Source organism: Peromyscus eremicus, chromosome X, assembly GCF_949786415.1.
Source record: "Peromyscus eremicus chromosome X, PerEre_H2_v1, whole genome shotgun sequence".
In the NCBI taxonomy this organism is placed as follows: domain Eukaryota; kingdom Metazoa; phylum Chordata; class Mammalia; order Rodentia; family Cricetidae; genus Peromyscus; species Peromyscus eremicus.
The window spans coordinates 86,265,048-86,279,516 of NC_081439.1; the positions used below are offsets into that span (position 1 = coordinate 86,265,048).

The 14,469-nt window shown below is 38.6% G+C and overlaps 1 protein-coding gene and 1 long non-coding RNA gene across 2 annotated transcripts in view; one reads left to right on the forward strand and one right to left on the reverse strand.

Moving 5' to 3' along the window:
- Positions 1-4,255: 4,255 nt before the first annotated feature.
- Tex13a (testis expressed 13A) lies at positions 4,256-5,712 on the reverse strand. The gene is made up of 2 exons (XM_059250741.1): positions 5,067-5,712; positions 4,256-4,966 (listed from the first exon to the last, which is right to left on the reverse strand). The coding sequence occupies exons 1-2, from the start codon at positions 5,523-5,525 to the stop codon at positions 4,289-4,291; spliced, it is 1,137 nt and encodes a 378-aa protein (XP_059106724.1). The 5' UTR covers positions 5,526-5,712; the 3' UTR covers positions 4,256-4,288.
- Positions 5,713-5,858: 146 nt separating this feature from the next.
- LOC131899316 (uncharacterized) overlaps positions 5,859-14,469 on the forward strand; it is a 31,557-nt gene continuing 22,946 nt past the window's right edge. Inside the window, exon 1 of the long non-coding RNA XR_009376076.1 lies at positions 5,859-6,641. This is a non-coding gene — a long non-coding RNA (uncharacterized LOC131899316). The remainder of the gene's footprint in view (positions 6,642-14,469) is intronic.

Consider the following 14,469-nt stretch of genomic DNA (forward strand, 5'->3'; position numbering starts at 1 on the left):
TTGGGTCCATGTTTTAAGAATTGAAATGTCTGTGTACTCAACCAATAAAGTCTCAGTTGTGAAAGAGTAAAAAAAAAAAAAAAGAAAGTTGGTGGTCAACAAAGGGGATTTCTGTAATCATGCTCTGTGAAAACTGTTGGTATTTCCAAAGGAAGGTCCAGTAGAGCTGAGACAGATGGGAAATTAACTCTTCTAGACAAAGGCATTATATAGGCCCCATGAAATCTCCTCCCTTTTCCTCACTTTCAGTAATGTATTTTTAAAAATGCTTTGCATTTGTTTTTGTGTTTTGTGTGCATTCAAATATGTGCACATATGGAGTCAGAAGACAATTTACAGGAATTGGTTGCATTTTCCACTATTTGGATTACAGGATAGAACTTGGATTTTTAGGCTTGGTAGCAAGTCTCTTTACCCATTAAGCCATCTCTTTGGCCCAGCAGCATTGTATTTAAAGGCTTCTTTGTTTTTAGCTACCTTTATCACTAAGTTTCCAGTCTTACCACCTCTGTGATGTTTATAGAAGGTACTCAAATGACATACTCAGAATTAATTTTGGTTGTCATTTTTTTCTGTTTTGTTAGTATTTTTAATTTATTTTGTTGAGACAAGGTCTTTCTGTATAGCCCAGCATGAGCTTGAACTCGGTGTGTAGCCTAGGCTATCTTCAGAATTGTGTGGATTTCCTCACTTCACCTTCCCAAATGCTAAGATCTCAGGCATGCGACACCATACTTTCCACTTTATAGTGTAAAATAAATAAGGTATACAATATATGATTTCAGGAAGTTTTTTTTTTATTTTTCCTCAATCCATCCAAACATAAAACCCATCTCCAAAGAAGTAGAAATTTTTACTAGAAAAAATAAGTGATAACACTATTGAGGCTTGTGTCTAGTGTCTTTCTTATGATGTCCTTCCTAGCCTGACACCCTTCCTAACCTCTATCACCAAGCCCTGTTCTAGAATTCTGCTGCTATCTCCAAGCAGAGTTTCCTTTTGGCTGGGCCCTGTCTCAGATGAGTCAGCCATCTGAAACAATCCATTATTTCCCCTCACCCCAACTCCTAAATACTCTGAAATATGTCACCCTTCAGAAACCCTCCTTATCTGCCCTTGCTCATTTTTTTTTGTTTGTTTTGTTTTGTTGAGACAGGGTTTCTCTGTGTAGCTTTGCACCTTTCCTGGAACTCACTCTGTAGACCAGGTTGGCCTCAAACTCACAGAGATCCACCTGGCTCTGCCTCCCCAGAGCTGGGATTGAAGGCATGTGCCACCACCACCCGGCTAGTCCTTGCTTATTCTAACACATAAGCCTAACACACGAGCCCCCTTGATTTCCTGTTACTTAGTCACATAGTCATTCCCTCTGTCCTCCCAACCCAAAGGAAGAAACCACCTTTCCAAATCTACCTGTGTCAATAAATCCATGTTTTTCTTTTCTTCTTGAGGAGAGGGGAAAATAATTCTACTACTTTTACAAAACAGACATATATAAGAAGAGCTACCTGCTTGGCCTTCCTCAGTTCTGCAGGATCCTGTACTACATTGTCTCTCATCCCTTAGACTCACTCTCCCTTTGCAAAATGGCTTTCAAAGGCTTTTAAAAGCACAAGTCTGCAATCATAAGTATATGTATCTAAGCAGCACTTTGGAGGGATTTTGTTTAGAAAACAAACAAATGACCTTGTCATATGAATCTTAAATTTTAATAATCCAATAACCATGCCTCAGTACTTTAAGGGACCTTATTCTTTCACATATTTTCTTATATTTCAAGCTTGCTTCAGCTACCTCCTTCTGAGTGGCTCATGTTTTCCCTTGTTCCATGTCTCAAGCTTGGTTCACTACTTCCCTTCACAGCCTAGAGTCCTTGCAGAAGTGTTCCACACTCTTTAACCTAGCAGTATTGTTTCTACTCTGCCTCCACCTCGAATGTGCTTGAATATTCAAAGTCAAAGCCAGGCTTAATGGACATTGCTGGGCTACTCCAGGCTCTGTGACCCTGCCTTGATTCTTCACCCATTCACTCCTTTAAGTACTTGCCTGATAGGTTCCTAACTCGGGTTGATTTTGCCCTCTAGTGGACATGTGGCTATATCCAAGAGGAAATTCTAGTTGTCACAATTGAAGGAGTAGAGAATGGGTCACTCAGATAAGTAGAGCCTGGGAGTTCCACTGGACACCCTAAAATGCACAAGAATCTTTAACAAAGAATGATCCAAATCCAGGTATCAGGTACATTGAGATTAGGAAATCCTGTACTACAGGAGGATAAAGCCCAAAAGGTGTTTGGAAAATTGCAGGCTGGGGATCTGGCCCCTAATCCTAATAGTGACTGCCCCATCACCAATAACAGACAACCTAAAGTCACATATATGCTCCTGTAGGTGTTTCATGGCTACAACAGCTTCTCATTCTCTAGGTCTGTAGTGCCTAGAGAACAGCCAAGGACTTAGTCTGGTCCAGATGCAGTCTCTCCTCTTCCTCCCACCTGTGGATTAAAATACACACACAGTTAATTTCAACATACCTTATAGCCATGAGAGAGGAAGGAGAAGACCAACCTCCTCCCCACCCTTTACTCCCCCAACTCCCACCTTCCTCCAGAATCACATCCCACTAGGATAGGGATCTGTTGTACTTAACATTTCTGAATATACCCAGAGAGCCTTTAAAACCCACATTCTCCTTCATTTAGCATGCTGCTGAGTTGGAAGGAAGAATCCCACCAGTTAGCACTGTGCTTTGGCCTATATAGACCTTCAAAGCCTCTGTGTACTATCAGTTGCTGACTCACCTTGGAGCAGTGGCTTGACTTTCCTGTTCAGAGCTGTCTCTGGTTCTGCACACTGAGGACTAGGGAAGAGTTCCCTGTTAAAGGGCTGCATAATCATAGAAAACCTTGTTTGCACCTGGTGCTGGCATCCTCCATAGTCTTTCAGAATTCTCATAGGGGTGGCAAATCTCTGCCAAGTTAATTTGAGTCAAGCATAAACCCAAGGTTAACCCATCTCCAGCTTCATTTGATGGCTTTATTTTTTGTATTATTTCTCTCTCAGAACGTGAGCCTCCTATCCAGTTGATTCATGGGAACAACTACCTGAGGCTTGACCTGTTTCTGGTAATAGAATTCCTTCAGAACATAGGCACCCCACCCAGTTCATTCCTGGAGACTTGGGATAAGGAAATCCTCAGTGCTCGCTCGCTGCCTCTTCAATTCCCCTGCCAATTCCATTATGTTATCTAATGGTACATTGTTTTGAAACTACATTTCTGAGCCAGGCATGGTAACATACACCTATAATCTCAACACTTAGGAAGTGGAGGCAGGAGGATCTAGAGTCAGTCATCATTGGCTACATAGTAAATTTGAGACCAGTGTGGCCTAGATGAGACATTGTTGTTGTTGTTGTTGTTGCTTTTAGGAAATATCAAACTATAAAAGAAAAATGTTCTGATATGAGAATGATTTAGTTGCTCAGAACAGAAACCTACTTTTTAGCTTAAAGAGAAGGGAACTAGGTAAAATGGAACCTGTGTAACACAACCGCAGAGAAATAAAAGGTAGCTGAGTTCTCTGTAGTCAGCCGATCAACTCCTCTGTGTCTCTTTCTGTTTGTCAGCTCCCTGGAGTTTCTAGTATCCCTCTAAAGCTGTTTGGAAAGCAGCCAGTTCTGTTTTCTACCTTTGTCAGGGCCATGGATGGGCTGTGGTCTCCAGAATCTTTAGCTATGACCCCAACTTCCAGTGATCCACCACCAGTTCTTTACCCAATCCCACCCTGACTATAGAATCTACCTCTCTTCAGAACCTCCACTCTGAGAATCAGTTTGGGTCAAACAATCCCTCTGGCTCTATCACTTAAGGGTTAGGTATGTGGAAAGGGAGGGAGGGATTTTGTATATTTAGCTATCTAGGTCTACCAGACACTAGGGAGGGCATACACATATGCATACCAAACACACACACACACACACACACACACAGAGAGAGAGAGAGAGAGAGAGAGAGAGAGAGAGAGAGAGAGAGAGAGAGAGAGAGAGAGAGAGAGAGAAGCTATTCTGGGTTTGTGAATGATGCTAGGGATCTAGAATACAGCAGATATAATCAAAATTTCTGTCTCCCCACACCATTTCTACTGTCTCAGTATTTCACACCAAGTTTTATCCCATTTTCTTGCCCCCCATTCACCTTCCACAATTCTACCTAGTACCTTCCACCCACCTCCCCCCAAAAAATGATTTTCCATTGGTTTGTTTCTGTTCTATTTCACATTCCAAATTCACTAAGGGTTTTGCAGCCAGATTCCCTTCCCACAGTGGAAGCAGCTTTCCCTCCTTGAAAAATTCACAGCTTTACACCAAGGGCAGTCCCAATCCCCAGGCCTGCGGAATGCCGAAGATCTCTTGTCTTTCTGCAGTTCTTGATGGTCTCCTCTGTGGATCCCTGTATCAGATAGCTGACTCATCTCAGAGGCCACGGAGTAGGGATATATCTGAGGGGGTCTGTCTGGGTTTGTTATTTGGGATGTGGTAGGTATGGCTGGGAAGGGGCTTTCATATGAATATGTGAATGAGGCAGGGAGTTGGACAGTAATGGGTTCAGAGGAGGATGTGGATCTAAGACTCAGGGACTGGGAGAGAGGGCACATAGATGTCTCCTGGGATTTGAGATCTCCTACTTTCTGACTTTTCAAGGGATAATTTTTCCAGTTCATGACTTCAAGAAGCTTTAGGAAACTTCCATTGGGCTCCTTTGAGACCTCTTCAGGGGCAGATATTGTCTCTGCCAGGGCAGCTGCTGTCATCTCTGCTTTCTCTTCTCTTCTTCCTGTAGCAACAGCCATCAACTCTGCCAAGTCTTCTTTTGCAGCTGACCATTGTAACTCTGTCCCTGCTCTTCTGACAACAGCAGAAGGAATGGGCACAGCCGGTTTTACTGCATTGGGAAGAGCCCTCAGCTCCTGGGGAGAAGTGGAGAGGGTTGAGATCTGTTCTGGGAACAGGGTACTCACAGAGGGGTGGGATGGGCAGGGATAAGGCAGGACCAGGTGACAAGCTTACTGCCTGAATGATCTTCAGTCTCAGCAGGTCTCGCTCCCTCTGCACCTCTGCCAGTTTGGCCCGGGCCAGTTGTAGCTGGCTAGCTACCTCCCTCCGCTCCATTTGTTGTGGGTGCGTGAGCTGCCTCAGGTCTGATGGCAAGGAGAGTGTAGACACTTTCTGCATACCAGACAAGTCTTGTAGCCACTGCACCCCGTGCCCCTGTAAACAGCCTTGCCTGTGAGCAAAACGTACAGCCAAGGCCAGGGTGCCCCAGGCACAGGCTTCCCGAGCCTCGATAGGCACCTCTCTATCCTCCAGGATGACTTTGAGCTTATCTTCCACTTCCTCCCAGGACAGGGATAGGTTTTCAAGGTAGAAATCAGGGCCTTTGTCATGCTTGGCCATTTGCTCGTTGATGAAAGATGACACCTTGCTATGCCGGAACCCACTTCCGAGATCCTCAGGATTCAAGGCCATGCTGGCTGAGTGCCTTATGGAATTTCCTGGCCCTGAGAGATTAAATCAACCTGTTGTCCCTGCTCCTGTAGTCCCTTGGTGTTAGTATGTCTCCTCTCCTTCAGTGTTTTCTCAGCCCTTTGTTCTTCCCGGCTCTCCCCTCCCCACCCATCTCCTCCCCTCCCCTCCCCTCTAGTCTTCTGACACCCTTTTCGCTCTTTCCTCCCTTCCCCTCCCCCCACCAGGTTCTCTAGCCCCGCCCATCAACTATTCTGTCATTATGGTTCCTGATAGATAGCATTCTTGAAGAGAATTCTCAACTGACCTCACCTTTCCAGCCAATGACCAGAAAAGATCCAAGTACACCATTAACTGCCTGCTCTCCATAGGGTCCACCTAACACCCCTGCCAAGGCTTGCCTATCATGCCTCAAGAGAAAGCACAAGCTCAACCTCATCAGCTGTCTCTCTCCAAGAACTTAAGGGAAAGGATATCTTCAGACCAACTCTCCTGGTTTTTGATCTAGGACTATTACAGCTTCCATACTGTGAAAGCAATAAGGAGAGCTAGATGGTCTCTACATCTCCTTGGAAGTAAGGGAAATGTCCACAAAGAGGAAAATCCATGAAGGTGTGTGGCGGAAGAGGGGAACAGAAAAGACTTGAAACAAAAGGAAATGAAACTCTCCAAAGGAAGATTTAAATTTCACACTCCCCTTCTTGCCAGGAGAGTATCCTACACAAAGGACTGATGTGCCCCTTCCTGGAGGTACAGTGTTATGTAGCATGTCTTAAAGACCTCCACCACCAAACTCTTCCTGAAAAACAAGACAACAACTAAAAGCCCTCACTACTTCCCAATGAAAAGAGAAAAAAAATCAAAGGCAAATCAAAGTTTATTTGAATAAGTGATAATTCATGAGTTCAGCAATATTAAAAACCAGAAAAACGTTCAGAACACTCCATCCATCACAAGAAATGGTGGACTAGATAAGCCAAGCCTGAAAGGAGAGAAACTACCTTATTGATTATAACTAAGGCATTTGGCTGTTGGATCACTTGGCTGCCTGGGACTGGTTGAAAACCATCGAATTGTGACCAATGGAAACCCAGCTGTTTCTAACACTTTTAAGTTAAGGTTTGTTTATGCATTAAATTTGATTGTGCTTAACTAGGAAATGTATGGAGAGGAACTCAGACACTGATCTTTTGTTTATTTACTTACCATTTTATTTTTATTATTTTAATTTGAAGTATTTTTGCATTTAAAAGAATTAAGACATTTTAAGTCATTTTACATTTTTAGAAAATCGAGCAGAAACCATTTTCCATCTACACCACGAGTATTAGAAATTACTGAACTAATTTAGTACATTGTTAATTAAAGTTCAGATGAACATTCACCCAGAGTAGTGTAATCTGTAGGATTTGAGAAACATATCATGTGTATGCACCATTTTTATCCTTCAACCATTCATCACTCCACCCTACTTCCACACCAGTATTTGACAGCCACTGATCATTTTTTATTAGCTCCATAGATTCTGTCTTTCCCAGGAAAAGTATAGATTTGGAATCATGTGATATATAGCATTTTCAGATTGGTTTCTTTCTTTTAATAGTTTTGGTGTGTTTTATTCATATACATTAGTTGTATATCATATTGGGATATATATCAACAATGTCATCCATGATATAATGTATTCTGAGCATATTTGCCCCTATGTCCCCTTCCTTCTACCCTTTCCACACTCATGCTAATCTCTTTTCCATTTGTATGTGTTTATGCATCTGTAAAAATTCAGTATTCAAAAATGAGAGAAAACATATATTTCCCTTTTAAACTCTGGCTTGTATCATTTAATATGATGATCAATTGATCAATTTTCTAGCACATATCCAAATTTCATTCTTTTTGTGGCTGAGTAATACTTCACTGTGTATATATCAAAATTTTTATTACTTATTTTATTTTTTAGATTTTAATGATTACATTTCTTTCCTCCCTTTTCTTCTTATACCTACCCATATACCTCTCCTTGATCTCTTTCAAAGTCATAGCCTCATTTTTCATTAAATGTTGTATATGCATACATATTTCTAAATATAGCCTGCTTGGTTCATACAGTGGTACTGTGTTTTCAGGCCTGGCAATTGATATTGGATAACCAATTGTTGTGCTCTTCCCTGGGGAAGACTGTCTCTCTCAGCATTTCTTAGTTACCTTCAGTTAGTTCTTTGTAGAAAAAGGAATTTTTGGGGGGATTGAGACAGGGTTTTTCTGTGTAGTTTTGGTGCTTGTCCTAGATCTCTCTCTGTAGACCAGGCTGGCCTTGAACTCATAGAGATTCTCCTGGCTCTGCCTCCCTAGTGCTGGGATTAAAGGTGTGTGCCACCACCGCCTGGCAAATGAAAGAATCTTAAAGAAGTTTTAATTTGTATTTCCCTAATCACTGAGTATATTCAACACTTTCCGTGATCTTTATTGACCATTTGTACTTCTTCTCTTGAGAATGGACTATTCCATTCTTTAATATTTATTGACTGGATAATTTTTCCAGTGTTCAATTTTATGTTCTAGATTTTAATCTTTTATATAATATGTAATTTACGTATTTTCCCACTGTAGCTCCCTCTTCATTCTCCTGATTGTTTCCTTTAACCTGCAGAAGCTTTCTAATTTCACAGAATTCTATTTTTTTCAATTCTTGCTATATATACTGTGCTATTGTATTCCTGTCCAGAAGGTGGCTGCTTATGTCGCCTATATGCCTAATATTTCCCCCTAGTAGTTTTGGCATTTCAGGTCTTACATTAAGGCCTTTCACCCCCTTTGAATTAATTTTTGTACATGGTGAGAGATAGGAATCTGTTTTCATTCATCTACATGTAGATATCCAGCTTTTCCAGTAACATTTGTTGAAGAGACTATCTTTCATTTAGTATGTATCTTGACACATTTGTCAACAATTGGGTGGTTATGGCTGCGTCAATTGTTTCTGGGTTCTTTCTACTTTATTAACATACATCTGTGTTTTTGTTCCAGCAACATGAAGTTTTGTTACTATAAATCTTCAGTATAATTTGAGGCTCATTGTGATACCACTAGTATTGTTCTTTCTGCTTTGATTACTTTGGCTATTTGGGATTTTATGCTTTCTTATATACTTTAGATTATTATTATTGTTGTTGTTGTTACTTATTTCTATGAAGAAAACATTAGGAATTTTGAGGATGGCTGTGTTGAATTCGTATATCATATTTTGTAAAACAGCCAGGTCGTAGTATCTTCTGTGCCTTCTTTAATGTCCTTCTTCAGTGTGTTAATGATTCATTATAAAGGTATTTCTCCTCTTGGTTAGGCTTATTCCTAGGTATCTTTAAGTCCATCGTGAATGAGCTATTTTTTTAAACCTAAATCCATTCTTAACAAGTTCATTATAGAAAGGTTACTGGTTTTTCTGTTGTTGATTTTGTGTTCTGCTGACTTGTTGAGATTATGTATCTGATCTAAGTACTTTTTGGTGGACTTTTAAAATGCAAAGATGATATCTGCAAATAAAGATATTTTGATCTCTTGCTTTCCTGTTTGTACCATTTTTATCTCTTTCTATTAATTCTGAGGCACTCAACTTGATAAATTAAGTACAGTGACTAGAGATACTTGTAACCATAATACCTAGTACAAAAGGAAAATCAGACTGTAGGAGAAAGATAAGTTCAGTATCTGATTTAGTAACTTTGTTTATGAGAGGTATATTATCCTTTAGCTCTTATTTGTTATACCGGGAAGGAATTTAAGAGAAAGGACAGAATTTCACACACACACACACACACACACACACACACACACACACACACAATTTGTATACGTTCAGTGCTCAGTTGTGACTAGGCTCTATTCACTAGTCACTAGAAAAAAATTGCTGGAAATAAAGTTTAGATGGATAAAAAATAAAATGAAGCAGAACAACAATCTCTGAAGCCTTTAGAAGAGTCTCAGCATTTTGAAGCGACCCCAAAGAGGACGAAAAGGGGATAGGTGTTTCCAGACAGATAATCTGACAGAGGAAGCTATTTTGAAATAAGGGAGATTATAAGGTGAAAGAAATTGTCACCTTACCAAAAATGCATGAAATTCAGACAGGAGGAAGGTGAACAAGGGTCATTGGGTTTGTCTAATAAGGTAACCTTACCAATTCTAATGATAGTAGAATGATAGGGCTACTGATGCAGAAGTCACATAACAACAGGCAACTAAAACTTTTGAATATTTACAAGTTTTCAAGTTCTCTGACAATGATGAGCAGACAGATCAGATAAGATCAGATCATAAAAGCTTAGGGCATGGTAATCTAGTTACCTAGTCAATTAACTTAGACAATGTCAACACAAAGGCAAGAAGAATGATCTGTATCTACTGTATGGAGAGAAAGGTGCATGTAAGGAAAGATGTGTTTTTGAAGAGTTCACTGTGTAACTAAGGCAATAACGTAAAGACTTTATGAATACTATGCGAATAATTATGAAAGAACATATTGACACGTAAATATATCAACATAATCTAAATAAAAAGCAAAGGATAAATGAGCTATAGTTGCTATAGTCAGTGAAACTATTATAGAAAGACTTTACAGAGAACTTATGTAGATTTCCACAAAAACATCAATGTCTACATATTTTTGGAAAATGTTTTGTTATAGGCTAATGCTTGCCAATTGTAATTCTTAGATATATCTTCAAACAACACAGATAGTACTCCTACTATAATGTGGATAGTAATGCTGAATGGAGATAGTAATTACGCTTGATTTTTTCCCTTATCTTTACCCCCATCCTCAATTAGCCATTATGAGTCAGATCCCTGGGCCTTTAGGGGGCAGATTATAGTTGTTTTCCTTGGTGTGGTTAACAAGAACTCATCACTGGAAACATTCATGAATCTCAGGTTTTGTTTTACTAATAGCTGTTAAATATGTGTGTAATGTCTAATTATTTTAAGAGTATATCTGACTTTAATAACAAATTCCTAAATATTTTAACTTGTTTTGAATTTATAGTGTACACACAATTCCACATACATGTATTTATGTGTGTATATGCACACATAAATATGCTAGAGAACAACCACATGGTCTTACACATACTAGCCAAGTACTGTACCACCAAGTTACATCCATTTCCCAATAGTGAATGACTAAAATTGTATCTTTAGCAAGTAGTATATGCACACACACACACACACACACACACACACACACACACACACAAACACATTTACTATATCCTGATCCATTATCTATTTTTTTAAACAGTAACAGAAAGAATACAAAATCTATTTATGTAGTTTGCAGTTTGAATAATGTAGTGGTGGCTTATAGAGTTCATTTTTATTGGACACCTAGTACATATGACACACCATACTAAATGCTTTCTGTAAAGTACCTCACTATTCCAAGAAAATTTTCCTTCGTTTTGTCACATATTTTGTATGTCTTGTGGGATTTTCTTTTCAAAGGTATGTGTATGGAAGAACTGGAGGGATGACTCAACAATTAAGAACAGTTGAGCCTGGCAGTGGTGGCACACGCCTTTAATCCCAGCACTTGGGAGGAAGAGGTAGGCAGATGACTGTGAGTTCAGGGCCAGCCTGGTCTGCACAGTGAATTCCAGAACAGCCAGGGATACACAGAGAAACCCTGTCTCATAAAACAAAGAAACAAACAAAACAAAACAAACAAATAGTACATTGCTGTTCTTCCAGAGTACCTGAGTTTAGATCCCAACACCTGTATGGAGTGGCTCACAACCACCTGTAACTCCAGCTTTAGTGCATCTAGGGCCCTCTTTTAATCTTCTATGGGCACCCCCCAAATGGATAAAAATAATATTTTGAAATAAAAATAAAATCATATTTTAAAAAGCCATATATAGAGAGAACAATTTAGGAGGATACAAAGAACATCTCCCTCTAAACTGAAGAACAAGATTGCCTAGAGCAGTGGTTGAAACAAAGAGAATGTAGTTCCCTCTATAGCAATGAGCTAGATTTTCTGTGACACATTATCAAAGATAAATGTTTCTCAAGCTTGAGATTCTCCTATTGTAGGTAATACATTGCTTACACTGACACCCTCCATATTAGCTTATGGAATAAAGTTTGAGTAAACAACCCAAATACTGCTGCCTTGCATTGCTACTACTAATTTACTGTTTATGAATTCTGACCCAGGAGTCTCATGTGTTCTATAAGGATTCATTAAACTGGAAGATTGACTTGTTAGTTGGAAAATCCATCAAAATATCAGACTTTACAAATCCAACATTTGGCAGTATAATAACCCTATAAACAGAGTTGCTTTTTCTATTTTCATTTTTCATATACCAAAACCTGAGACTTAGTCACCTGGCCAAAGACCCATTGTTAGGATACAATAGAGGTGGGATATGAACCCAAGTCTCTGATTCTAGGGGCCATATTCTCAAGCAGCAAGTTTCTTAGTACAGTTCATTTCATTTCCTAGAGTTAACTTCACATATTCCCTAACCGTACCATGAACTATAAGGAAATAAGTGGATTATTCTGAGTCGGAGATTAACAGTAGCATGCCAAAGGCTGAATATTTATGTCAGTGGGAGATGAAGGCACTTGAGAAAATACTCCCTGTTCATCCTTCCAACATATCCTTGTTTGTTTACATCATCTGTGAAACAGAACATTCTTTGTTTGACAAGGCATCTTATAAAAAGCAAAAACCTCTGAACTCTTCACAGCTCCACAAACAAAGTATTTAACAGAATGAAAACACAAAGGGGTTTTTCTCAAATGACCTTGTATTTCTCCCCAATTCTTTTACAGCACAAATACTTTTTATTCTTACATTAGACTTTCATTTATTTTTCAATGTATATAGCAAATTTCTGTCATTTTAATGATTATGTAGGACTTTTACATTAAATAACATCAATAAATTTGCTAATTTGACCTCTTTTAGAGTTTTATTGCATTAATATTACATGCTTGTAGTTTTGTGTAGTTATGGTCTGTATTAGTCTTAAAGTTGACTGTGCATTAAGTTAAAACATATTTTTAAGGGCTAGAGAGATGGTTCAGTGTTTAAGAGCACTTGTTATTCTTGCAGAGACCTCAGGTTCAATTCCTAATACCCACATGGCAGTTCATAACCAAATGCACCTCTGGTTCCAGGGGATCTGATACACTCTTCTAATATTGACAGGCACCAAGCATGCATATGCTACACAGACATACATGTGATCAAAACACTCATCCAGTTTTAGAAAATAAAATAGACAAATCTAAAATAATTGAAAATATTTCCAATAAAACTGTCTTTTACTAATAAAATTTGAAGAGTGATAAATCAGCAAAGGACCTCAGAATTTTACTACTTGTTTTATGTTTGGAGGAGGACAGTCTTATCTAATGATTGTAGATACACACACACACACACACACACACACACACACACACACACACACTCAATTTACAATTTCAGATATCATAATCTTTCTTTTTGTGCGTAGGTGTTTTGCCTGTATATATGTCTGTGAACCCCATGAAAGCCTGGTGCCCATGGAGGCCAGAGGAGGGTGTTGCATCCCTTGGAACTGGAATTGTTATGAGCGGCCATGTGGGTACTGGAATTGAACCTGGGTCTTTGGGAAGCAGTGGGTGCTTCTCAACTGAAGAGCCATCTATCCAGCCCCAATTTATGTTTTTTAAATGTCAAAAAAATCTTTTTAGTTTGCTGATCACTAGATATTTTTGGAATTTGCAAAGAAAATATTTTGAAGTGAAATAAGTTTGCGAAAGGAACTATTTAAAAAGTTTAGCTAAATCCTAAGTCATTTTACTAATACTTCTATTTTTAGGTATAATTCTTTTTCTCATTCTTCAGATTCTTGATACTTGTTTAACCCACAGGTTACACAAAAATCACATGTACTCAAACCATCCTTTCAATTTTGTAATATAAACAAGTTCTGCAAATGTGAGTTATAATGGATATTTTGACTTTTTTTCATGAAAGCTTAAGTCTTACCTTTTCCTAGAGAAACTAAGTTTGATCAAAATTCCCTTTGAAAGAAAAAAAAGAACAAGAAATAAAACTTAAACTTTTGTATAGAAAGCTGTGATGTTTATTCAATTGCAGTAGATTTGCTATACACCTTAATAGAATTATTCTGAGTATATCATCTGTAAGCATCTACTTCCCATTCTATCAACTTTCCAAGTTGACATGGGTAACCACAAGTAGTTTGGCTTTTAAGCAAAGTTAATATCAACTTCTGAGAGTAACAACCAAGAGATCTTGGTCCTAGCTGGAAACATTTAACAAAGTTATTTTTAAATCATTTTTACATTTAAATTTTATTCCTATTAGATGAAAGTTACCTTGCCTGCCCATTTTGCCACATACTGGTAGAATTAACTATGATAAAAGATGTGGAAATACAGTCAACTTTTCTGTTTCATAATTTCTACATTCATGGATCCAAACAGCCATGACCCAAAGATTCATAGGAATAAAATAATTGCATTAGTTCTGAACATGTGCTGACATTTTGTCAGTATTCCCTAGACAATATAGTATAACTATTATTTACATAGCATCTATATTTCATTAGTTAAAAGTCATTTAGAAATGATTTAAAGTATCCAGGAGAATGTACATAGGTTATATGCAAATATAATGTCATCTTATATTAAAAAAATAAGCTTGAACATCTGAAAGTTTTTGCTTTGGAGGTGTGTTGTAGCATCCTGGAATAATTCCCTTACGGATACTGAGAGAGAACTCTACCTGCAAAGATTACAGATGCAAGTAATTATAAGTCATTGCTGGAATATCACAGTGAAGGCTCTTTCCTTATATAAAGGCAGAATGTGTTTCTTATCCCCCTTGGGATGTTGAAGGAAGAGGAAAAAATGTATAATCCTCATT